General features: G+C 46.6%; 1 protein-coding gene across 7 annotated transcripts in view; it reads left to right on the top strand.

Moving 5' to 3' along the window:
- Positions 1–25,300, top strand: part of ALK (ALK receptor tyrosine kinase) — a 942,963-nt gene that overhangs the window by 284,542 nt on the left and 633,121 nt on the right. For all 7 annotated transcript variants that reach the window (XM_068232762.1, XM_068232763.1, XM_068232765.1 and 4 more), the window contains one exon: positions 9,225–9,335. In XM_068232762.1, the coding sequence (XP_068088863.1) occupies positions 9,225–9,335 (111 nt within the window). The remainder of the gene's footprint in view (positions 1–9,224; positions 9,336–25,300) is intronic.

Here is a 25,300-nt window from a genome sequence, read left to right as displayed (position 1 = left end):
TTCCCATGAGTTTTCCTCCAGGCCAAATCCCCTCCATTTGATGAGATACTGAAGCGACCGTCTAATTCTTCTGCTGTCCAGTATCTTCTCCACCTCAAATTCTTCCATACCGTCAATCACCACTGGTTGTGGTGGATCCGAGGAGCGGCCTGGAAAGCTGTTTGGAGTCACCTTCTTCAAACTGGAGACATGGAACACGGGATGCACCCGGAGTGAAGTAGGCAAAGTGAGTTTGAACGCTACTGGATTGATTTGCTTGGATACCGGGAAAGGCCCAATGTACTTGGGCGCTAGCTTCTTGGAGGCACAACGCAGCTTAAGGTTCGCGGTGGAGAGCCAGACCAGGTCTCCAGGGGCAAAGACTGGACTCTCTTTCCGTCGACGGTCAGCAAATCTTTTCCCCTTCTCCTGGGCCTGTTTTAAGGTATCATGGACAGTGTTAATATTGTCCTTAATGGCAGAAATCCTCTCTTGGGCTCCGGGACAGACAGAAGTAAAATTCACATCAGGTAGGAATGAAGGATGAAAGCCGTAGTTGATGAAGAACGGTGACTGCTGAGTAGAGGTATGGATAGAATTATTGTATGCAAATTCTGCCGTGGCCAGCAATGGGTACCAATCGTCCTGAGAGGCTGAGGTAAAACACCTTATATACTGTTCCAGGGTCTGGTTGGTCCTTTCAGTTTGTCCATTGGATTGTGGATGGTAACCTGAAGAAAGGGAGACCCTAATTCCCAGACCCCTACAGAGTTCTTGCCAGAACTTGGAAGTGAACTGGGTGCCCCGGTCAGATACGATGTCTTCAGGTACCCCGTGGAGTCTGACAATCTCCCTCACGAAGGCTTGAGCTGTCTCTGCAGCAGACGGAACGTGTTTGAACGGCAAGAAGTGAGCCATTTTGGAAAAACGGTCAATAACGACTACTATAGTCGTAAACCCCTCCGAAGGTGGCAGATCCACCACGAAATCCATTGCGATGGCTCTCCAGGGGTGTGTTGGCACCGGAAGAGGTTTTAGCAGACCCCATGGTCGGCCCCGAGTGGTCTTGGAACGGGCACAGACTTCACAGGAGGCCACGTATGACTTGCAGTCCTGAGATAGTTCAGGCCACCAAAAATTTCTCTGTACCAGGTCTTGCGTCTTATGAACCCCAAAGTGCCCAGCCAATTGGTTATCATGGCAAGCCTGCAGGACAGACAAGCGAGTCTCGGAGGGTACAAAGATCTTCCCTTGAAACAAGTAGAGACCATCTTTAAGTGGAAAATCCGGGGGCGAGCTCAGGCTCGCAGATGCTTGTCTGATAGAATCCATCAGGTTGGAATGCAGGAGCAGGAAATGCTGAGGAGACAGGATGTTTTCAGGTGATGCCTCAGAGCCTGACTCGGATTGGTACATGCGGGACAATGCGTCTGGCTTTATATTTTTGGATCCGGGACGGTAGGTCAAGTGGAAGGTAAACCTGGAGAAGAAGAGTGACCATCTAGCCTGACGTGGTCGGAGTCTCTTAGCCGTCCTGAGGTACTCTAGGTTTTTATGGTCGGTCAGTACCAGTATAGGATGTTCAGCACCCTCAAGAAGGTATCGCCACTCCTCCAGAGCTGCCTTGATGGCCAAGAGTTCCCGATCCGCCACGTCATAATTCCTTTCTGAGGGATTCAATTTCCGGGAGAAGAAGGCAACCGGGTGGAGTACCGCCTTAGGACCGAAGCGTTGGGAGAGGATTGCTCCAATAGCAACTTCGGAGGCGTCTCCCTCCAAGACGAAGGCTTTGGTGGGATCGGGGTGTTGAAGGATGGGTGCTGAAGTGAAGCATGATTTTAATTTTTCGAAAGCTGACTGGGCTTCTGGAGTCCAGCGGAACGACTGACGGGTGCTGGTCAACTGAGTGATGGGTGCTACAATCCGTGAGAAATTCTTGATAAAACGTCTATAAAAGTTGGCGAATCCAATGAAACGCTGTATGGCCCTCCTATCAGCAGGTACCGGCCAGTCAAGGATTGCCGAGACCTTCTGGGGATCCATCTCTACTCCTTCCGGGGAAATCTTTAGACCTAGAAACTGGATGTTCGTCTTATGAAACTCGCACTTTTCGTGGTTTAGCGTAAAGTCCATGGGTTCGGAGACGGGCCAAAACCCGTTTTACATGACTATGATGGACCTCCTGAGAAGGTGAGAAGATGAGGATGTCATCTAGATAGACCACCATAAAGTTGTCAATATAATCCCTGAAGATATCATTGACGAAGTGTTGAAACGTGGCTGGAGCGTTGCACAGGCCAAACGGCATCACATGGTACTCGAAATGTCCGAAACGAGAACGGAAAGCCGTCTTCCACTCATCTCCTTTGCGGATCCTGATCAGGTTGTAGGCCCCTCTCAAATCAAGCTTGGAAAAGATGCAGGCTGATCCAAGTCGCTGAAACAAATCAGGCATCAATGGTAGGGGGTATCGGTTTTTAACGGTTATTTTGTTCAGGTCCCGATAATCGATGCAGGGACGAAGGGAACCATCCTTCTTTTCCACAAAGAAAATCCCGGCTCCAGCGGGTGATGTAGAGGGTCGGATGAACCCCTTCTTGATATTCTCCTCTATGTACTCCTTGAGGATCTGGGTCTCGGGTTCTGATAACGGATAGGTTCTGCCGAAAGGGATAGGAGCACCTGGCTGGAGGTCGATCGGACAGTCATATGGGCGGTGTGGTGGAAGAGCATCCGCCTTGGATTTGTCGAAGACATCTAGGAAGTCGTGATAGACCCTTGGGACAATGTCCTTCTTGGGTGAATCCAAACAGAACAAGGACCCAGCTCGAGGGAAACAAGAGCGAAGACAGTAGCTGGAATTGAAGGACACCTCACGAGAAACCCAATTAATACTAGGGTTGTGAGTTCTCAGCCAGGGCATCCCCAGGATGACCGGAAATAATGGAGAAGGCAGAAGATCGAAACTCAAGTATTCTTGATGTTCTCCCTGGATGGAAACAAGGAGTGGTAGTGTCTCTGAGACGATAGGACCGGAGCAAATGGCAGATCCATCTGCCAACTGAATGGATAATGGTTGACTCTTGCGGCGGACCGGGAGGAGTAGTTGCTGTGCCAGTTGGACATCCAGGAAGCAAGAGCAGGCTCCTGAATCCACTATGGCCTCAATAGTTGCGGTCTCTCCGTGTGGGCCCTGTAAGGAGAGAGTATGCGGGACATGAGAGGAAGCCAGTGGAGGAACAGGAAAACCACTAGCACACACCACTAATTCAGGCTCACCAGGTGGTCTGACTGGGCAGTTGTTGCGGAAATGTCCGGAGGCCCCACAGTACATACACAAGTTGGATGATCTCCGACGTTGCCTTTCCTCTTGTGAAATAGCCGGTCGGGCAAGGCCAATCTGCATGGGCTCCGGCTCATCCGAAGTTACGGGCACGGGAGGTATCGGAGCAGACGAGGTCTTGGGAGTAGGTAGATTCCAGGCCGGTCTGGCTGAACCGGAGCGTTCGGCTCGTCTCTCCCTCAGTCTTCTGTCAATTTGGATAGAGAGACGAATGAGCTCCTTTAGAGTGTCTGGTACCCCAACCCTGGCTAGCTCATCTTTAAGGGCTTCTGAGAGACCCTGGCGAAACTGGAAGCTCAGAGCGGAGTCATTCCAGTCGACGTCTGCCTCCCAACGACGGAAGTCCAAGACATAGTCCTCGACAGGTCTCCTTCCTTGTCGCAGGGCTTGGAGCGCGTTTTCAGCCGACGCGGCTCTTCCTGGATCATCAAAGACCTCAGACATGGTCTCAAAGAAGGTGTCGAGGGTTAGTAAGGCAGGGTGCCGCTGTTCTACCAGGCGAAGGGCCCACGCCTGGGGTTCTCCTTGCAGGAGGGAGATAACTGCTCCCACTTTGATCTCCTCGTTAGCAAAGGTGCGAGGCAAAAGCGAAAAGTGATGCCGGCAAGCACTCTGGAACCATCTGAATTTGGATCGGTCCCCTGAAAACCGTTCCGGTAAAGGTAACTTGGGTTCTGGAAGTAATGCTGCGGCTCCCTCTCCGGGGCCCGGAACGGGTTCGTTATGAACTGGAGGAACCACTGCTTGATCAGGAACTGCCGGAGGAACCAAGACAGGAGCAGGGGTGCGTAGTTGGTCGCGGATCTCCTGGTATCCCTTCTGTACTTCTTCCATGGAGACTCGAAGTTGGGTAACCAAGTCGTACAGGATCTCCACCGGCGAACAAGCTCCACCAGCGTCCATCTTTGGCTTCTCGTTACTGTTAGGGACTGACTGTAATTCTCTTCAGTCCCGGTTGACCCTCCCACGATGGAAGAGACTTTACCCAGCAGTGGAATCTAGGTGACCACGGGTCTTCACCCACACCCCCTTGAGGGGGATGCAGGACCACACTCCCAGGAGGGGAATGTGGAACTTAGCTGCCTAGTGCCCTACCAGGTCACTACTGGGATCGTCTCAGCAAGTGGTTGGGAGAACAGAGACACTAATAGTGGAGCAAGCGTAGTCAGACAAGATCCGGAAGTCCAGGTAAACAGAGATCAGCAGTAGTTGGGGTCACAAGCCAGGGGTCAGGGCAGGCAGCAGACAATGGTAATCCAGGAGACGAGCCAAAGGTCAGGGCAGGCGGCAGACAAGGATAATCCAGGAGACAAGCCAAAGGTCAGGGCAGGCGGAGATCAGGAGTAGTCGGGGTCACAAGCCGGGGTCACAACAGGAGGTCAAATCAGGATAACAATAGAACAGGAACAACTGTTCACCAACGGGCTCACCAAACTGATCAGAACGAGCAGCACTGCAGTTAGAGGCAGTGCTGCTTTTATACTGTGCATTGGCGCCGAAATTAGCGCGCACAACGCTGTGCGCACGCGCACTGCGCGCAGCGCCAAACGCCGTGCAGGAAGAGGGACTACAAGGACCAGAGAGCCCCCGCGCGTGCGCACTAGAGGACGCCCCCGAGAGTTCCGTGGAGGACCCCAACGGTGAGTATGACAGGTAGCAAGAAAGACACAGCAAATATCAATGATCAGAACATCAAGGAAAATAACAAACGATATCTAAACGCGAACACCGCACTCATTCGCAACAGCGAACGCGTTTAAGACACGATCACCGCACCTTAGGCGCCCAGTGATAAGCGAGCCACCCTAACTAACCAATGTAACACAAACACGAAATAGAGAACGCGAACGCTTGCTAAACGGTTACCTCACCGAGCCTACAGCAAGCGTTCGTACCAGACAAGACAGACAGAAGGAGTAGCCAGTAGCAACCGCAGCTCTGGCCTACACTCCCAGAGTACAGAAGGAACCACTACCACTAGAGCGGATGCGATCCAGACAGACAGAACGATTTCCTGTCGACCGCCGCTGGCGACAAGACAATCGCAAGACAGGAGTAACCAGGAGCAACCACAGCTCTGGCCTACACTCCCAGACAGAGTACAGAAGGAACCACCGCCACTACCGCTAGGGCAAGTGCGATCCTAACAGACAGAACGATTTCCTGTCGACCGCCGCTGGCGACAAGATAATCGCAACAGATAGACAAGACAGAATAGGCAGTACAAATATACACTAGCTGACTGCACTAAATAGGAATGCAAGGAGCACTCCCCAAGAATGAACTACACTAAGATAGCAATGGCTGACACTCCAGGTGAGTTTAGCAGGAACAAACCTCTATGACCAGCAAGGAATTCTGGGAGCAAAAGGTATTCATACTGCGAGCCATCAAAGGAAGGAGCTAAGCAATTTGCATGACATGTATATGCAAATTTCTCACCCGCAGAGCAACTCTGAAACTTGCAAAGTGAAGACAGGTCTCTTTTCCAGAGACCTGCAGCACTCAGACCTACAAAATGGTCAAAAAGCTGTCTGTCTGTGCAGACAGCAGAGCGGATCCTTACAGATTGATTCCAACTCTTTCTTAACATTTTTGGAATCCTGTGTAGCCACAGGGAAAGTTAATACAGTTGAGTCTGTGTTATCTGGCACTGACTGTGCTTTCTGGCTGCTTGAGACTCCATGTTAAAAAGTTACAGTACTATTGTCCATTCTATATCAATACATTGGACTCTGTATTAAATGTTAAAAAAATACAGTAATTGAAAGGATATTAACCATGGAGAAGCCATGGAATCCAGTCTGTAAGCACAGCAGAGCCAACAAACAGCTTAAAGGAGTCATCAAGCAATATTAACTACCCCCCAGTCTACTTACCGGGGGCTTCCTCCAGCCCCTTGCAGCTGACACGTCCCACGCCGCAGCTCCGCCCTCAGCCACCGGCGCGTGGTCCCTGTACGGTGTCTTGCCAGGAGTCCTTTACTGCTCCTGCACAAGTGCTGCTGCCAGACTGTACTGTGCAGGTGCAGAACTACTGAGCCTGCGCAGTACAGTCCGGATGACGTGGACTTGATTGACAGTGGCGCTCGTGCAGGTGCAGTAGAGCACAACCTCGAGGTCGCCCTCTGCACCGGCGGGGACCCGGAGCCTGCGGCTGAGAGCAGAGCTACGGTGTGGGACATGTCAGCTGCAAGGGGTTGGAGGAAGCCCCAGGTAAGTTGATTGGGGGGGGTAGTTAATATTGCTTGATGACTCTTTTGAAAAGATGACCTTCACCCCTGTGAGTACTGCGTGAGAAAAATTCTGCAGCCTGTGATTGGTCCAATGCTTCTGACTATAATGGATTCCGCAAAAAAACTTAAAAAAAAAAAAAAGAATACCCAACTTCATTAACAAAAATGACAAAAAAATCCTTTCCCAGGTAATTAGGATTGGAAATTCGGATTTCCGTCGAATCAGCAATTTGCATTTTTGGTAATTGGAGTTTTTGCAGAATCCAAATTTCTGCATTTCTGACCATACCTACTTTTTATGTTTAATTTTTTTTTTAAATTATATCCTTCATTAGGGCACACCATATTTTATATAGCCTTTTTAGCCCTCAATAAGCAAAATAAATAAAATACTAAAAATAATATCAAAATATAATATTAAAGTTAAATAAAGAGAAAAATACAGTAAGTAAGGAGAGGTAATTTGTGAGATACAGTTTGTCAGTCAACTTATTATCTGTCTTATCTCCTTGATAATCTCACTTTCTCTCACTTATCTCATGGATTATGCCTCCTAATTTGCTTTATCTCAGTAATGATCACTTTTTATCTCTTAATTCATGTATTGTCTCACTTTATCCATCTTCTCTTATGAGTGATCGCACGTTATCTGTTTTATCTCATGAATGATCACTTCTTTGTCTGATTTGTACCTTATCTGTAAAACCTTTAACCACTTCTCTACCACAGGGTTTTTCCCCTAAAAACCACAGCAATTTTAACATTTTAGGGAGGCAAGGGTTAATGGGCTTAATGGGGGTAAAATTTATTTTAAAAAAAACCTAACTGATGCTGATCACTCACTAATGCTGTATTAGTTATCTGAGATCCTCTCACGAGTGATCTCAGTAACTGTAACAGCATAGTGACTGATTCAGTGTTTACATACATTCTGAATGAATGAGCACTGCCATTGGCTTTGACAGTGCTCATTCAAACTTGTAAGCACTTTGATTGGCTGACCAGCGGGTGCCGATCGCGACCGCAAATCCGCGTGCACGCGACCGCGCATTCGCGTGCACGCGATCGCGCACGCGAACGCTCACAGCGGGAAAACAAACAGGAGATGCCTATCTACGCCCCTGTGCCCCAGGTGGATTTTAAAGGGGCGTAGATAAGCGTGGCAAGGGTTGCTAAGTGGTTAAACTAAGCATCCAACAAGCAAAAAAAATATATTAAAATTATGAACAATAAAGGGGCCCGTACACTGAGCCGATTTTCTGGCCGATCGATCCAGATCGATCGATCGATTGATCGATTGAAAATCGGTTGGCCAATCGACCGATCGATGGCCGATTTCGATGGATTTCTGTCTAACTGGCAGGATGGAAAATTTAGGTCGATCTGATGAGATTGCTTATCATTTTGCATTGGCCTTAATGGAAATCTGATGGCAAAAAAATGCCATCAGATAGAATTCCAATAGATTTCAAACTGAAATCTATTGGAATTCTATCCTGGTAAAAAATGTTCTTAAAACGCATCAGATAGATCATCAGATGCATTTCTTATCTATCTGCTGCCAATCTGACGAGTGTATGGGCACCTTTAGTAATATCAAAACTAAGTTAATCAAAAACAATTTATTTTGACTTTTTGGGGGTGGAAATGCTGAAAAAAATACTTAATTGTTGAGGTGAGAAATAAGTCAGGAGATATTTCATCAGTTAAAGTGGCATGAGGCTCCATATTAGCTGAAAAAATCCAATGGGAAATTACTTATTTAGCTAAGGTATACTGTTGTTTTTTAGTGTTCACTGACCGATGTAGGAGAAATGTAATATGAAACAAAAAGAAAATAATATTTCTGCTGGTTTTCATCTTTACTGCTTCTCTAGGCAGCCAAAAAGTGACATCACTTCTACCCTTTTTTTCAACCAAGTTTAGGGTTCATATTTCCTCCCTACTACCAAAACTTACTGTCCCTCCCACAGCAATCATCACCTGGATAACAGGCTTATGAGTACCTGTTATTTCGGTGCCGGGCAGTTCGGGGCAAGGCGAGCCGAATGTTGGCTCTTCGTGCTGCCACTCTCCAGCGGCGTTAAATACCATTTCCCCGCCGAGTTGTTGCAACTTGGAGGGAGGTGTAATTCAGGGTCTGGCTATCGCTGGAGCCCCGAATTACTGTTATGTACTGTTACTGTTACTGTTACCAGCTTCGGCGCCGTGCACAGAAATGAACTCTTTTTCACTATGTAAACTCTTCAAGTGGGGAGGGGGGATCAATTACCTTCTGGCCATAGTGTCCTTATCTTATCTGTAGAGAGAAGCTTTCTGTTATTTGCATTCTGAGAAGGATTCCCACAATCATGCTGTCACTGCATACAGCACCCAGACCATGTAAAAACAGAAAACCTATTTTAGAAAAAAGGGTTTACTTTGCATATATTTTTGGAACAATTACTATTTTTTGGCAATTTTTCTTTTGGGATGTTACAACCCCCCTTTAAAGTCTTGAGAATCCACCCCTATATCCCTTGGTGCTGCATCCTTTTATTAGAGTCCTCGGCTCCATACTTGCATACTTGGATGAATTCTCATGACTGGTCTTTTCTCGAAGAATGTTGGAGGTTTTAGTAAAATTTTTAAGCATGCGTTTTAACGAGTGCTCTGTTTTGCTTTCAGGTTTCCATTATGTGAAGACCTCGTCTAATAACCCGCTGAACTTCTACACCTGGAATATCTCGTGGATTATGAGAGAAGTGTTTTCCTACAGTGGCCCCAGACCCAAACACGGTGAGTGTCTCCAGCAGACCTACAAGGGGCAAATGAGTTCCTAAAGAGTTCCAGTTCGAAAAAGAATAAGGGGTTATGTAGCTAAGACAGGAAATTGGTTATTAGTGTCTGGATAAACATAGAAAAGTGACAGGATTTTGAAGGTGAACAAAATAAATGTAGCTTTACTTTCCTGGGGCGTCTTCCAGTCCCTAGAAGTCATTTATTTCCCCCGCCGCAGCTCCGGACGTCTCCTGGGTCCCGCTGGCAGCCTGTGAAGGGACGGCGTGTTCTGGGTGGGCTTGTCCGATCGCCCGTGCACAAACGCGCTCACGTCACCAGGAGCGCACTGCGCCAGTGCAGTACTACTGTGCAAGAGTAGTATGCTCCCGGTGACGTGAGCGCGTTCTCGCATGCGCAGAGGACACTGACCCATCAAGGGTCGCCGATTCTTCAGAGGCTGTCAGCGGGAATCAGGAGAAGACTGGAGTTGCAGTGAGAGACACAAATATCTTCTAGGGGCTGGAAGAAGCCCCGGGTAAGTAAAGCTATATTTATTTTGTTCACCTCGTAAATCCTTTAATAAGGTTGTGTTTTCGGTTTTTGAAGATACTAGCAAAAGAAGAAGTGCCAATTCCTAACACTAACCTTACTAACACTAACCTCCTGCCAACATGCCTAACACTAACCTTCCTGACTATACACCTACCACAAACCTTCCTACTTATATACCTAACACTAGCGCTCCTACCGATACGCCTGACACTAACCTTTCTACCTATACATCTGACATTTCAACCAATATGCCTAACACTAACCTTACTGCCTGTTCACCTAACACTAAAGCTCCTACCCATACGCCTGACACTAACCTTCCTACTTCTACACCAAACACTGACCCTCCTGCCTATACAACTAATACTAACGCTCCTACCAATACACCTAACACTAACCTTAATTATTATTATTATTATTATTAATAATAATAATAACCTTCCTGCCTATAGACCTAAAACTAACCATCGTACTGATACCCTTAACACTAACCTTTCTACCAATTCACCAAACATAAACCTTCCTACTGACACGGCTAACATTGACCTTCTTGCCCCTACTCCTAACACCAACTTTCCTACTGGTAGGGCTAACACTAACCTTCCTACCAACACTACACCTCCTACTGATACAACACTAACCTTCCTACCCCCACACCTAAGGCCAACCTTCCTACTGATATGCCATACATTAACCTTTCTACTAATACACCTAACACTAACTTTTCTCCTGCTTCACCTAACACTTACCTTTATACTGGTATGTCTAAACGTTCGCTCTATCACTCTTTGTGCTTGCCAAAGTAAACTACCCTAGTGCCACTTGCCGATCCCTCAACGAGCACTTCCACTGCTAACCAAATTCTTACCGAAGACTCTCCGTATCTGAGCCGCTTACTGAGGTCCCTGCCCCAAATACTGCCGTCCCACCGCCGCCCAGCTGCAATTCACATTGTGGTCTATGGGATCACCAATAAGTTGTTGTTGCCATGTTGCCAAAAATAACTGTTCTGGAGTTTAGGGCACCAGAATGGCCTATCGGCTTTTGAGATGTATATCCGGCACTGCCTTTTAACACCTGTTCTAACACAAGAGACATCAAGTTGAATAACTTTGTTAGCTTTTTCTACTGCGTACATTGCAGTTCTTTTTTCATTAAGTGAAATTACTTTTTAAGAGGTGCAAAGAACTCTTATTTATGAGTTTTTTACCCAACTAATTTTCCGGTATTAAAGAGATCTAATAGGCTCATTACAGGGAGGTGAGTGAAAATTATACGGCGGCATAAATCGCAGCGCTACCTGCGCATCCGGGTGTACGAGGCCCTATATATACGCAGGACACCTCTTTACTAGCGTTCGTTTTTACAAGGCACTTTACTCGATAGAAATAAAGACGTAAAAAAGTTATCTTGCTAATGTTGGTGTTTCCGCATCGCCGATACATTTTCATAATAACGAGAGCCGTGTTCATTAGCGGAGGGCGATCTCTTCCCTCCATCTTGGAGTTTTTAAATCAAACACTTTGAGAGCGGCGGGGAGCGGGTTATCAAAACACTCCATAAAATGAGCAGATTTAATTTTGTCTGGCTCCGAGGCAATAACTTTTAGATGTGATGAGAGTACCGCCGTAATGGCACGCTAAACAGCGAAAAACAAGTGCCGGACGTGATTTAAAAAGAAGGGTAAATTAATCTAATGGTGTGATGTTATTCCTGGAATAATTGAGGAGCATCTTGCAGAAGGTCCACTGGCTGAGCAGAGGAGAGAATCACATCTGTGAACAGAGGGGTTGTTGGTGTGTATCTTAACTTATGGAGATGTATACAGTCGGCAAGGCCGGATTTATACTTTGTGCCTGTAGACAAGAAACCTTTTTGGCTGAGAGAGCCATAAACGGTACATATTTTAAAATATGGTTCCCTGAGAGCCACACAATATGTTTCAAACTGGCACAGTGCGCATGCGTAGCAGAGGGCTCACGTCCCTGTTGCCATGGTGATGTGTATACAGTTGATCTGCCAGAAAGCGGAAGTGTCAGACATGTCTTCAGCTTCTTTTGGGTTTCAGCAACATCAGCAATTTCCCAGAGAGCCAGGCAGGAGAAATACCGACTAACAGCTTGTACAATTAGCTAGCTGACTTGGGGGTTGATTCACTTTGTAGGACGAGATCCCCACACTTTGGCCCAACAAGCTGCCTGTCAAGTGACAGGCAGCCTATTGGGCCAATCAAAGTGCAGGGATCTCGTCCTACAAAGACACTGGAGCTGACAGGGTCCAGGGTGGGATAATTGGAGCAGCTGGGGGGAGCGTAAGTAAGTTAGTGGTGCATGCTACAGCAGTAGTGTGTAACTTTTAAAATGTTACTTGCGCTGCCACACTAAGCTGCGCTGCTTGAGCTGTGTAGCTTAGTGAATCAACCCCAACTGATGTGTCTGTGAGCCAGATGTAGCCTTCAAAAGAGCCACATATGGCTCCCGAGCCACAGGTTCCCTACCCTGCTCTAGACCAAGTATGTTGTGGCTTCCAGGGCTGTGGAGCCGGTACAAAAATCATCCGACTCCTCAGTTTATGAAACCGCCGACTCCAACTCCTTGATTCCGACTCCACAGCCCATGCAGAGCTATGGAAAGGGTACAAAAATCCTCCAACTGTTCGGTTTATGAAACCTCCAACTTCTGGTACCCAAGATTGCTCCGACTCCACAGCCCATGCAGAGCTATGGAGAGGGTACAAATATCATCCGACTCCAACTCCGACTGCTCAGTTTATGTAACCACCGACTCCAGGTACGCTAAAATTCTCCTCGACTCCACAGCCCTGGTGGCTTCCCTTTCATATACAGCAACTCCTCTCATTCTCTGTGCAGCCCCCTCTTCCATGTGTATCATCATTGTGTATCTTAGGGACCACTTTCCCTTTTTTAATGTGTTGCTTCCCATTTTCAGCCCCCTTTTTCACATGTAGAAACCCTCTTTCATGTCCAAGTGCCCCCTTGGGCAGCAGCCGTCCAAGGCCCGGCCTTTGTGGCCTTTCCAGAAATCCAGCCCTGGCAGTCAGTTTGATCAGCTGATAAATCTACGGCTCTACATTGTTGGTCATCTGACACGTCTATTTCGTGGTAAAAGCTGCCTCCATGTTTGTTACGCTTCAGGTTTTATTTAATTGTTCTTCAGAGGAAGTTTAATGCAGGGTTGAACTTCATCCCAATCAGTAACTGATACCATCTTTCCCATGAGAAATCTTTTCCTTTTCTCGAATAGATCATCAGGGAGGTCTGTGTGGCTGATATTGTCCTGAAACCCCTCCCACAGTGTGATGTCATGGTCCTGACAGTTTCCTCTCTATTAACTTCGTTACAGCAAACCTAGGCAAAGCATCTTTATGGGAATTGGAATTCTCAGGGAACCCCGGCAGGAAATCCACTGCTGTTTCTGGGGTTACATGTCAATTTTCACTACAGATACTGTATTTAAAAAAAAAAATCCTATCATAACTTTAATATAGATTTTCTCAAAAAGGTCTTATTGAAAAAAATCCCCCCCCCTCCATCCCCCCATGTTCCCGCTGTTCTCCTCAACATACCTACAAAAAATATTGAATCTAGCATGTATGGGGGTTTTGCTATTACAGTGCATCCAAGATAAACTTTATTTATTGCATAATTGTGTTCCTTTCATATAGTTTGTAGGGCATTCCTCAAGCCAAATACTTTTTATGTTTTGTTTTAATACTCCTAATTCCCTATAAACTAAACTAGCCCCATCCACAGATTCTCCAGAGAGCCTTGGCATTCTAAGCCTTAGTAGCAAGGGCTTATGTGAGCTCAGTCTGGGTCGGAGGAGAAGGGGGTAACTAGCCAGAGATTTCAGAGGCAGAAGAGAGGAGGAGAGGGGAGTGAAGTTTTCACAGGCTGAGGGCTGGAGATACAGATCAGCTTGCCTGTGTGTAAAGTGACAAACTGAACATGGCCGCTCTCATTGTATCACAGGAATAAATAATCATAAACTGTTGAAGCTGTTTGCAGCTAGATTTGCTGTGTAAACTATCTAAACTTTAGATAAGATATACTGTATAGACAAGTTTTTCATCTCAAATCCGTTTTAACGGCAAAAGTTGGTGCCATTGACCTAAACAATATTTGAGGAACCATTTAGGTGAAAATTCGAGGAAGCACTAGTTTGAGGATGTTTTTGCGAGACTGTTAGAGGTGTTATCGCTCATCCCTATTCTTAGCCCTTACGGTGAGAAAAAAACCAGCCTAGCTGTAAGTGGCGCTGGGACTATATACATACATGTGTTTATCTAATCACATTACTTCAGTGCTCCTTTAACCACCCTGGCGTTCTGATAAGATCGCCAGGGAGGCTGCGGGAGGGTTTTTTTTAAATTAAAAAAAAACTATTTCATGCAGCCAACTGAAAGCCAAACTGCATGAAAGCCCACTAGAGGGCGCTCCGGAGGCGTTCTTCCGATCGCCTCCGGCGCCCAGAATAAACAAGGAAGGCCGCAATGAGCGGCCTTCCTTGTTTTGCTTACACCGTCGCCATAGCTACGCTGGGCTCAGGCGGCTGGGGGGACCCTCTTTCGCCGCTGCTCGCGGCGGATCACCGCAGAGCGGCAGCGATCGGGCAGCACACGCGGCTGGCAAAGTGGCGGCTGCGTGTGCTGCTCTTTATTTGGTGCAAATCGGCCCAGCAGGGCCTGAGCGGCAGCCTCCGGCGGTGATGGACGAGCTGAGCTGAGCTCGTCCATACCGCCAGGATGGTTAAAGCAAATCTGTAGTGAAATAATTTTTTTTAAAGTCATTCGCAGGGAAAGGCTCTGGATCTTATAGACCATATATGTCAAACTCTGGCCCGCGGGCCAAATCTGGTCCTCAGAGCCATTACATTTAGCCCTCAAATGGTTTTCCCACTTTGCATTATGTTTGGCCCACTCTAGACCACTAGGGAAGCTATATTGGAGGTGAGGCTTTGAACACCAGGGAAGCCATATGGGGGAGGTAGGGAGAAAGCACTAAACACTAAGGAACTGTATAGGGGAGGGTGGGGGCCTTGAGACACCAGGGAACTGTATATTGGCGGGTAGACCACTAGACACAAGGGAACTGTATAGGGGTTAGAGGGGGCCATTAGGGAGGAATGTGGCAAGTAGACATTGAGGTTGGCCTGCGATTTGGTCCCAGTGTACAATTTTGGCCCACTTTGTATTTGAGTTTGCCACCCCTGCTATAGACCTTTCCATTCCTCTCACAGTCCCTGCAGTACAGTGCTGTACCCGGTTCAAATTTGATGCTTGCAAGGCATCAAAAGCATTTGTGTTCTGAAGATGATGGCTTCATACTGCACATGCAAGAGCGCTCCCACACAGATTGAGTGGCCCTTCTACATAAACACTCAGAGTTGCAAGTGCTTTCGAAGGCTTTCAAGGATCCCCAGAAGTGTATGCGACCAGTTGGTTGAATACATGCAATGGGGTGACAATGCTGGAATGAGAGGAGCGAGAAGGCTGTAAAGGATCCAGAGCCTTCCCTCTCTGTAGGCAGGGTCGGACTGGGCCACAGTAGTACAGTTTTTTCCCTCGGTGGGCCCCCCCTCCTGGTCTCTGGTGCCCCCCCCCCCCTCCTTGTCTGACAGAGCTCCAATTGCTGCCTGCAGCACAAAAATTCTCTTCTCAGTGCTGTAATCACTCATGCTGAGAGCAGTGGTGTAGCTAAAGAGCTGTGATCCCCGATGCAAGTTTTACAATGGAGCCCCCCAAGCACTCTATACATAACAATTGATACGACGCACCAATACCTGCCAATGGCAACTACAGTGTCAGAGGTGCAAGAAGGGGATGGGAAACAGTTTAATGATTACCACTGTTCAAAGTATCTATAGAAGTGATTATTATGAGCAAAGGACCAATAGAGAGGTAATACTGTAGTTGAGGGAGGGCCCTTTGGGGCCCCTTTGGCCCAAGGGCCCCGATGCGGTCGCAACCTCTGCAAAGTAGGACATTACTTTATATTGAAGGAGGGGACTCTATGCAAAGTTGTGCTGGGCAGCAGTGTCTCTGAATTACAATGCTGCTAAGATCATATACATTTGGCCCTGTCCATAATACATCATGACCACGCCCACCTTCTGGTGCATGGTCACGCCCTTTTTTCACCGCAATCCTGGGATGTGTGGGCCCCAGGTTAAAATTTCTTTGGTGGGCCCCCAGTGTCCCAGTCCGACCCTGTCTGTAGGTGAGTATCAGACTTTTTTTTTTTGCTTCAGTTTTGCTTTGTCTTCTTAGCATTTCTGTGGCTGTATGTGTGACACAGATTTGAGGCAGCAGTCTGAGCATTTTATTCCCCTATAATGAGCGCCGACTTTGTTTATATAACATTAGACTGTAAGGTGACGGAGCTCATTCCACGGCGCTGATGCTGATAAATGGGGCCGTACAGACATTCAAGCTGTGATATTCGCCGTGTAACCCGGAGACATCGCTGAGGTTTTCGAGCTCACGTTTCTGATTAGCATGGGATATAGCCCAGTTACAGGCGGCATCGCTCTACATAATCTCTCCTCCTGATGGGATCTCCGAGGTAAGAAATAGATAACACTAAAAATAATGAACTAAAAATAGTAAAAAAAGGAATAGCGAGAAGCATCACGCGGAGTATGTCGCTTCCATATTCTTACGAGGCTCTCGGGATGACACGAGACGCCTGGGGTAATAGATATAAATGGCTTTATATACGGTAAAATATAACGTCGTAGGCCTGAAACCGTGCCTTAATTTCTACTCTGAGAGAATTTGCATGGAAGGCGTCCCATTAAAGGCAATCTACGGGCTATTTGAGGGCTTTTTGATATGCACGCGAACATGATCGGTTTAAAGTGTAACTAGATATAGCTTTGTTAAGTAAAGGGACTTCAAAAGGGTCTAGATTTGCATTATTGATCTTGGCATCATTGTAAGGCACCAGCATAGCCGCAGCACTGAGTGAAGGTCAGACGCTGACTGGTTGTAGGATGTGGTCCAATATACCCCATCTTGAGTGTGTTACCCAGGGCCAGATTTACTATAAGGCTCTGTAGGCATGTGCCTACAGGCGCCTGATGATAGAAAGGCGGCTCACTCCCCTCCCAGAGCACCTCCCTCCCTTTTTCACTATGCAGAATCCTGATGAGGAGGAGAGTGTAATTGAGAGGTTACTCAACCTGCTTTCGGCATTCCACTGATGAGGTCTCCCTTCAGTCAGGGGAACCTCTAGCTATTTAATACTGAGGGTTCCTCTAGCTACCGAATACTAAGGGACACCTGTAGCTACCTATGACAGGCAAGGGAAGTAAGGGAGAAGTGACAACTGGGGCAGGCAGCACACTTGGAGTTTGTAGGTTCATGGAGAGAGAAATCTAAGGTGCCAGGACAATTGTGCCTATAGGCTCCTGTGAGGTAAATCCGGGCCTGGTGTTACCCTTTGGGCTTTGTGTAAACTGGTCCTATTTCTGACCCACTTGGTTCCTCAGGAAAAGCAGCTGTTCATATTCAATTTCCTTTTTCTCCAAGGTTTTCTCCTAGGAGATAATTTATCATTCTCTGTTTATATTAACTTTTCAGCCCTCTGCAATTGAAAAAGTACTAAAAAGTAGGGAAGTGCTGCCAAAATTATTCTGAGTATTTTCTTGCTTGCTGGTGGCTTAAAAGTCAATTTATGAATAAGGTGTGAAAATATCTCCTAGGAGAAAACTCAGGAGAAAAAGTGAATTGCACGTGGGCCAGCATGTGTTAAAGAGAATCTGTACTCTAAAATTCTTACAATAAAAAGCATACCATTCTATTCCTTATTTTCTCCTGTGCCCCTCTGTGCTGTTTCTGCCACTCCCTGCTGCAATCCTGGCTTGTAATTGCCAGTTTTAGGCAGTGTTTACAAACAAACTAACCAGCTTGTGATAGGCTCACATAAGCAGAGTGTGAGAGTCATACAGAGCCTGCAGGGGGCTTGGAGAGGGTGTGTATCGCTTCTATCCAATCACAAGCAGCCCTGCACATTCCAATCTGACTGCATGAGCCCGACAGAGCCGGCAGAGGAGAGAAGATTAGATTATACAACAGAGATAATACAGCCACTGTGCAACTAGGAAAGGCTGCAGTAACACAGACCACATTAGAACAGGCAAAGGAACTTATAGGATAGAAGAACTAAGGATGAACATTTTGTTACAGAGTCTCTTTAAGGGGTCCATACAGAGGTGGATCATCCACAAGGCAAACCTAGGCGGTTGCCTATGGAGAAGTATAGGGGGCCTGGTGGATGCTGATCCCTACCAAATCTTACAAAAAAAAAAGCCAGGTGATCATCAGCGGTTGAATACACTGGTCGATTTCAGCCATCGATCGATTCTACCGCATCAGCCGATCGCTCACTTTGCGGACGATTTCTAACAATTTGATCTGACTGGATGGAAAATCTAGGTCGATCTGCTGCTAGCAACTGATCGATGGCCCATAGAGTTGCATTGGATCTAATGGTCCAATAATGCATTTAGATCGATTTCCAAAAGATTTCCAATAGATTTCATTCTGAAATCTATTGGACATCTGTTTCTAGTGTGTGGCACACATACACAAAAGATTCTTGTCAGTTTCGACTTGACAGGCATCTGACAGAAATCTATCTGATGGTCGAATCTGCTGCAAATCGATCAGTGTATGGCCACCCTAGGGCCGCCTTTTCATCTTAATGCTTGTCTGAGACCATACATTAGTCAATGGCCACCAGACCAACCATCTCATAGATCCCTCTCCGATTAAAATCTTACCAGAGAGGGATCTATTACCTGCCCACACACTGCATACCGATTTCCAGGAGATTTCAGTGTGAAACCATAGTGCCGCCGCCTCGGCCTACCACCCCTCCCCCCCATGTAATGTGTGTCATGCCCCTCCCCCCAGGCCCATGTGGCAGCAGCTCACCTATCTACTGCTCGACTGTCGACTGTCCATCACTTGTCGGAATACCAAATGTAGCTCCCGACCGAGCCCTTGTCCAGCATGCCAGATCGATAGTTTTAATCGATTGAGTAAAAAATTGGTCAAAACAACCCATTGGACGGCCTTTTTGCGGCATCGATCTCTGCCATATTCGATCCTTATTTGATTGAGGAAGGGCACCGCTCAAAACGTAGTGTGTGTCCACTAAGCTCTAATACAGCCTGCTTGCTGCTTACAGCCTTTTGAGTGCTGTGTCCTTCTTCTGATATTGAGTCTGCCAGATTCAATCTTTATGGTTGGATACAGGGACGGATCAGCGGGGGGGGGGGGCAGGCGGGTCTCTTGCCCCAGGCGCAGTTTGTTGAATTCTTAAAAAGGTGGCGAAATTTGGGTGGGGAATGGCAGTTTAGGCGCCAAAACCTGACTTTTAGGCGCCAAAACCTGACCTTTAGGCGCCAAAACCTGACCTTTAGGCGCCAAAACTTGACCTTTAGGCGCCAAAACCTGACCTTGCCCCAGGCGCAACTTGGTCTAGATCCGTCCCTGGTTGGATATTGATGTAAAAAATCAAGTGATGTATGAGTACCTTTACCCTCCCCTCCCCCACATGCACACAACCTATGGAGAGGGGGGAGGACAGGCGGGATGTACCCTGCTATTAGAACTACTGTATCATCAACCACAGAGTGCACTACAGTGAGCGCTGGGAAACTGTAATACATTCCAACTTGGGGAAGTTGGAATATACTCTACTGTGCATTGCAGACCATTTTGATAATATAGAGGGTGCCGTATTGCACTCTGTACTTTAGGGGGTGCTCCAAGCCTTTGCCTGTACAGCCTGTGCCAAGAGACAGCCCTGTGTGTAGAGTACAGCAGTTAGCTCAAGGGGTCTGTCATGCCTGTCTAGCAAAGGAGAAATTAATAAATCAAATCAATCAAATTAAAGGCATTAGTCCAATTAACTGCCATGGTTTTAATATAATCTTTTTCCATGGCCGATCAGCTAAAATGACCATTTAGATTATTAAAGTCTATCTTAAAACCGTAGTATTTTTTTTTGTTATGTTAGCAAAGGAGCCAAGGAAGGTGTATGTGTGTGTGTGTGTGCGCGGGGAGGGGGGTGGAAGGGGGGGGGGTTAGGGGCAAGGAGGAGGGTGGGGGGTTGTTTAGTAACCAGTACTGGCCCTGAGCCACAGCTAAAACTAACCTTCTCCTGGAGCCCTTCAATCCTGAAATGATCAGCTTGGTTGTAATTTTTATTCCACTTATGGGCTTGATGCTTTCCGATTGTTCCCTTCCGATCACAGTTATTGAATCGTAAGGTCGATTGGATGGTGAAAGTAGATCATTAATGGACAGCTTTGCACAGTAGTGCTGATTGACCTTTTACCCATCAGCCCCTGTGGTGCCACTCTTGTGTTGATTCATGAGGTTAGAAAATGTTAGGATTCAGATTCAAGAAAATGGGGGATGGGGGGATTCATTCCATCTCTTATAGCAATTGTTATGCAGCTGCAGGGGCCCAGGACATCATGGGCGGGACAGGTAATTATGGTGCCCACTCGCACCCAGAGCCGGATCATCCACAAGGCAAACCTCGGCCGTTACCTAGGCCTGGAGAGAGTTTAGGGGCCAGGTGGATGCTAGTCTCTACCAAATCTTATTTTAAAAAAAAGCCAGGTGATCATCATTAGTGGGCAAAAACTGCTATCTTGCCTAGGGTAGGGCCCCATTCCATCTTAATCCTTTCCTGCTTGCACCTGGTCATTTTGGCATCCCATAAACAATAATAATAACCCTTTAGCACCCAATTTATTTAGAGGCTTGCAAGTGCTTCAGGCCAATTTATTTGGCACATTTTTTATTTCTTCTTTGTTACATTTCCTTGCTAATAATTAGAACTGCTGTAATGTGTATTTATGGCCACTTGTCACTAGGGGGCAGAGTGAGACAACAACAGAGGATTTCTGTTTTCTGTTTCTATATTTTCTGCTTGCAGAGAGAGATCAAAGCATTCCAATAATTTACAGCACAACGAGTTCTGCTAACTGAGGTCAAAAGCAGTGCACTTATCTCAAACAAGATCATTTTATTGAGGCTGCTAATGGGTTAATATCACAATCACAGGTGCTAGCTGTGTAATAACCACACGGTGCTTAGCGGGAATAGTGGTGGGATTTATCACTGGATCAAATTAGTGGTTTAAAATAGCAGTAAGTAGGGATAGGTTTGTAGGTACCGATATTCCACTACATCCAACGCCCAAAATCTAGGGCCCTCATGTAGCAGCACAGGTTGCACCGGTGTTTGCTCCACCACTGCAAATCGGAACAAACCACTCTCACCCAGTGTGCTAGCCTATGTCAAAATCATTCAAATGCATCTTGTGCTTTCCCAATTGTCGATTATAACATCTTTAAAGAACATATGAAGTGAGAGGGATATGGAGGTTGCCATATTTATTTCCTTTTAAACAATACCAGTTGCCTTGGCAGTCCTACTGATCTTCCATGCATCAGTACTGTCTGTCTGAATCACACACCTGGAACAGGCTATGTGAAGTTGGCCCCCCTACAATCAGCACAAATAAAAGTTCTAGCATGTTTGGTTAGTGCTACGTTTGTGCCCGTTTGTGCCGCAAAAATAAACATTTGTGCTGCTTTTGTTTTAAAGATAATAGCAATGATCTTTTTCCAAACGATGACATCACCCAGCCCCACTACAAAGGCGCACGGACACAAAAGTGGGGTCGTTGGTTAGTGCTGGGTTTGTGCTCATTTGTGCTGCAAAAATCACCGTTCTATCTGTTATCGTTTTTGAGATATTAAAGGTTTTTTATATAGTTCAAAAGTTCAAGCAGCCCCCCTACAACAGCGTACAGACACGAAAGTGGTGTCGTTGGTTAGTGCTGGGTTTGTGCTCATTTGTGCTGCAAAAATCACTGTTCTATCTGTTATCGTTATTGAGATATTAGGGCCCTTTTCCACTAGCAAAGCCGGCTGAATCGCAAAGCCGGCGATTTCCCGACGTTTGCGGCCGCGATTTTGCTATACTATGCACTGCATAGCAAAATCGCGGCAAATATCGCTCCGCCGCGCGTTCGCGTTCCTGTAAAAAACGAATCGCGGTTGTGGAAATGACCTACCGCGATTCCTATGTTAAAAAGCAAACCGTAGCGATTGTAAAATCGCTAGCGGTTTGCGACTTTACGATATAGCCAACGCAAACGCGTTGGTGGAAAAGGGCCCTTAAAGGTTTTTTTATAAAGGTCAAAAGTTCATCTAGCTTTATTCACTTCACTATTGAGATGTTTCTGGTTTATTTAATGTACAGATAGTCCCCGGTTAACGAACAAGATAGGGACTGTAGGTTCATTCTTCTATGTCCCCACCTCTGTTTGGCATACAATGAAAAATTGCGCCGGCTAAATAATGGCGCCATTTTACCTTGCAATATTTAGCGTACGATATTATAAAACGTTATTTATCTTTTAGCTCTTAAACGTTATTTTATAAAACACTATTTAACGTTTTAGTTGTTATACTTTATTTTTCCAATACTACATACATGCATACATACTGTACATACATACAAGCATACGTACATACATACATGCATGCATGTATACATATACATACATACAAGCATACGTACATACATACATGCATACATGCATGCATATATACTTATACATACATACAAGCATACGTACATACATACATGCATGCATGCATGCATACATACATGCATGCATGCATGCATGCATACATACATGAATACATACATGTATGCATGTATGTATGTATGTATGTATGCATGTATATATGTATGTATGTATGCATGTATTTATGTATGTATGTATGCATGTATATATGTATGTATGTATGTATGTATGCTTGTATGTATGTATTCATGTATGTATGCTTGTATGTATGCCTGTATTCATGTATGTATGCTTGTATGTATGCCTGTATGTATGTATGTATGTATGTATGCCTGTATGTATGTATGTATGTATATGTATGCATGTATGTAGTAATGGAAAAATAACACCTAAAACGTTAATTAACGTTTTATAAAATAACGTTTAAAAGCTAAAACGATAAATAACGGAAATAAATCCATTCAAAACGATTATTAACTGTTTTATGGGCATCTTAAAATGATAATTAACGTTTTGGAATTCGGCGCCATTTTTTTACAGTTCTTAACGTTAAAACGCTAAATATCGTTTTATAATGGAATTCCAGTGGCACCATTTTTATATAAACTGAGCTTGGCGCCATTTTTCACTGCTCCCTCTGTTTGTACCTCCTCTGTGTGCCTCTGCTTGTACCCCCCCCCCCCCCCCCCCCCCCCCGTGCTCTGTAACCCCTCTCTGTCTCTGTACCCCTGTGCATCTGTACCTACTCTGTGCCTTTGGTTTTACACCCTGTGCCTCTGTCTGTACTCCCAATGCCTCTGCTTGTATCCCTCTGTGCCTCAGTTTGTACCCCTGTGCCTCTGTCTGTACCCCCAGTGCCTCTGCTTGTACCCCTCTGTGCCTCTATTTGTACCCCTGTGCTTCTGTTTGTACCCCTCCCTGTGCCTCTTTTTGTACTCCCTGTGCCTCTATTTGTACCCCCTGTGCCTCCGTTTGTACACCCCTGTGCCTCTTTTTGTAATCCTCACCAAAGTTTGTACCCCCTGTACCTCAGTGTGTACCCCTTGTGCCTCTGTACCTCAGTGTGTAACCCCTATGCCTCTTTTTGTACCCCGTGTCTCTGTTTGTACCTCCTGCACCCCCCTGTGCCTCTGTACTTCTGTTTGTACCCACTATGCAGTGGCGTACCTAGGGCATTTGGCACCTGGTACTGGGTATTAAAAGACACACCCCCGTAAAAAATAGGCGTGGCCACAACCTGCGGCGTGCTTAGCGCGCCGCAGCGAAAAATGGGCGTGGTCATGACCAGATGAGGGCGGAGCTAACTAATTTAAAGTATTAGCTAGTATAGTTGCCCCAGTATAGCTAGTATAGTTGCCCCCAGTATAGCTAGTACAGTTGCCCCCAGTGAAACTAGTTACCCCCAATGAAGTTAGTATAGTTGCCCCCAGTATAGCTAGTATAGTTGCCCCCAGTATAGCTAGCTAGTTTAGTTGCCCCCAGTATAGCTAGTATAGTTGCCCCCAGTATAGCTAGTATAGTTGCCCCCAGTATAGCTAGTATAGTTGCCCCCAGTATAGCTAGTACAGTTGCCCCCAGTGAAACTAGTTACCCCCAATGAAGTTAGTATAGTTGCCCCCAGTATAGCTAGTATAGTTGCCCCCAGTATAGCTAGCTAGTTTAGTTGCCCCCAGTATAGCTAGTATAGTTGCCCCCAGTATAGCTAGTATAGTTGCCCCCAGTATAGCTAGTATAGTTGCCCCCAGTATAGCTAGCTAGTTTAGTTGCCCCCAGTATAGTTGCCCCCAGTATAGCTGGTATAGTTGCCCCCAGTATAGCTAGTATAGTTACCCCCAGAATAGCTAGTATAGTTGCCCCCAGTATAGCTAGTATAGTTGCCCCCAGAATAGCTAGTATAGCTGCCCCCAGAATAGCTAGTATAGCTGCCCCCAGAATAGCTAGTATAGTTGCCCCCAGAATAGCTAGTTTAGTTGCCCCCAGTATAGCTACTTTACTTGCCCCCAGTATAGCTAGTTTAGTTGCCCCCAGTATAGCTAGTTTAGTTGCCCCCAGTATAGCTAGTTTAGTTGCCCCCAGTATAGCTGGTATAGTTGCCCCCATTATAGCTAGTATAGTTGCCCCCATTATAGCTAGTATAGTTGCCCCCAGAATAGCTAGTATAGTTGCCCCCACTCCCCAGTATAGTTTCCCCAGTAGTATAGTTGCCCCCAGTATGGGGGAAGCTTCTGGCACTTCCCCCCTCCTAATTAGCAGCAGCTTTAGATATGCGGGCAGGAGCGGGCGGAGAGGACTTACTCACCTGCTTCCTGCGTTCCAGGCGATGGCGCACAGCGTCATCTGTCACGTGATGCTGGTCTCCGACTTCTCTGTCACTCACTGCGCTTCCGCTAATCAGGAAGCACAGTGGGCGGTGGAGAAGGCGGAGAGCAGCGTCACGTGACGATGACGCTGTGCGCCATCGCCTGGAATGCAGGAAGCAGGTGAGTAAGTCCTCTCCGCCCGCTCCTGCCCTCATATCTAAAGCTGCTGCTAATTAGGAGGGGGGAAGCGCCAGAAAGAGGGGACCCAGGTGAGGGAGGTGGGGGTCCGTCCCCCCTCCCCACCGCTTTCCCCACCACCCCTCCATTCTGTGTTGCTTCCCCCTCCTGCACAGGCCTCTGTGGGAGGCCTTGGTGACACCCCCTGGGGCACCCGACACCCAGAGCGGGGAGCCCCCTGCCGCCCCATGGTAGGAACGCCACTGCCACTATGCCTTTTTTTTGTACCCCCTGTGCCTTTGTTTGTACCT

This window comes from Hyperolius riggenbachi, chromosome 4 (assembly GCF_040937935.1).
Source record: "Hyperolius riggenbachi isolate aHypRig1 chromosome 4, aHypRig1.pri, whole genome shotgun sequence".
Classification (NCBI taxonomy): Eukaryota; Metazoa; Chordata; class Amphibia; order Anura; family Hyperoliidae; genus Hyperolius; species Hyperolius riggenbachi.
Note: the sequence above shows the minus strand (reverse complement) of the source record. Positions and strands in the feature narration are given on the sequence as shown.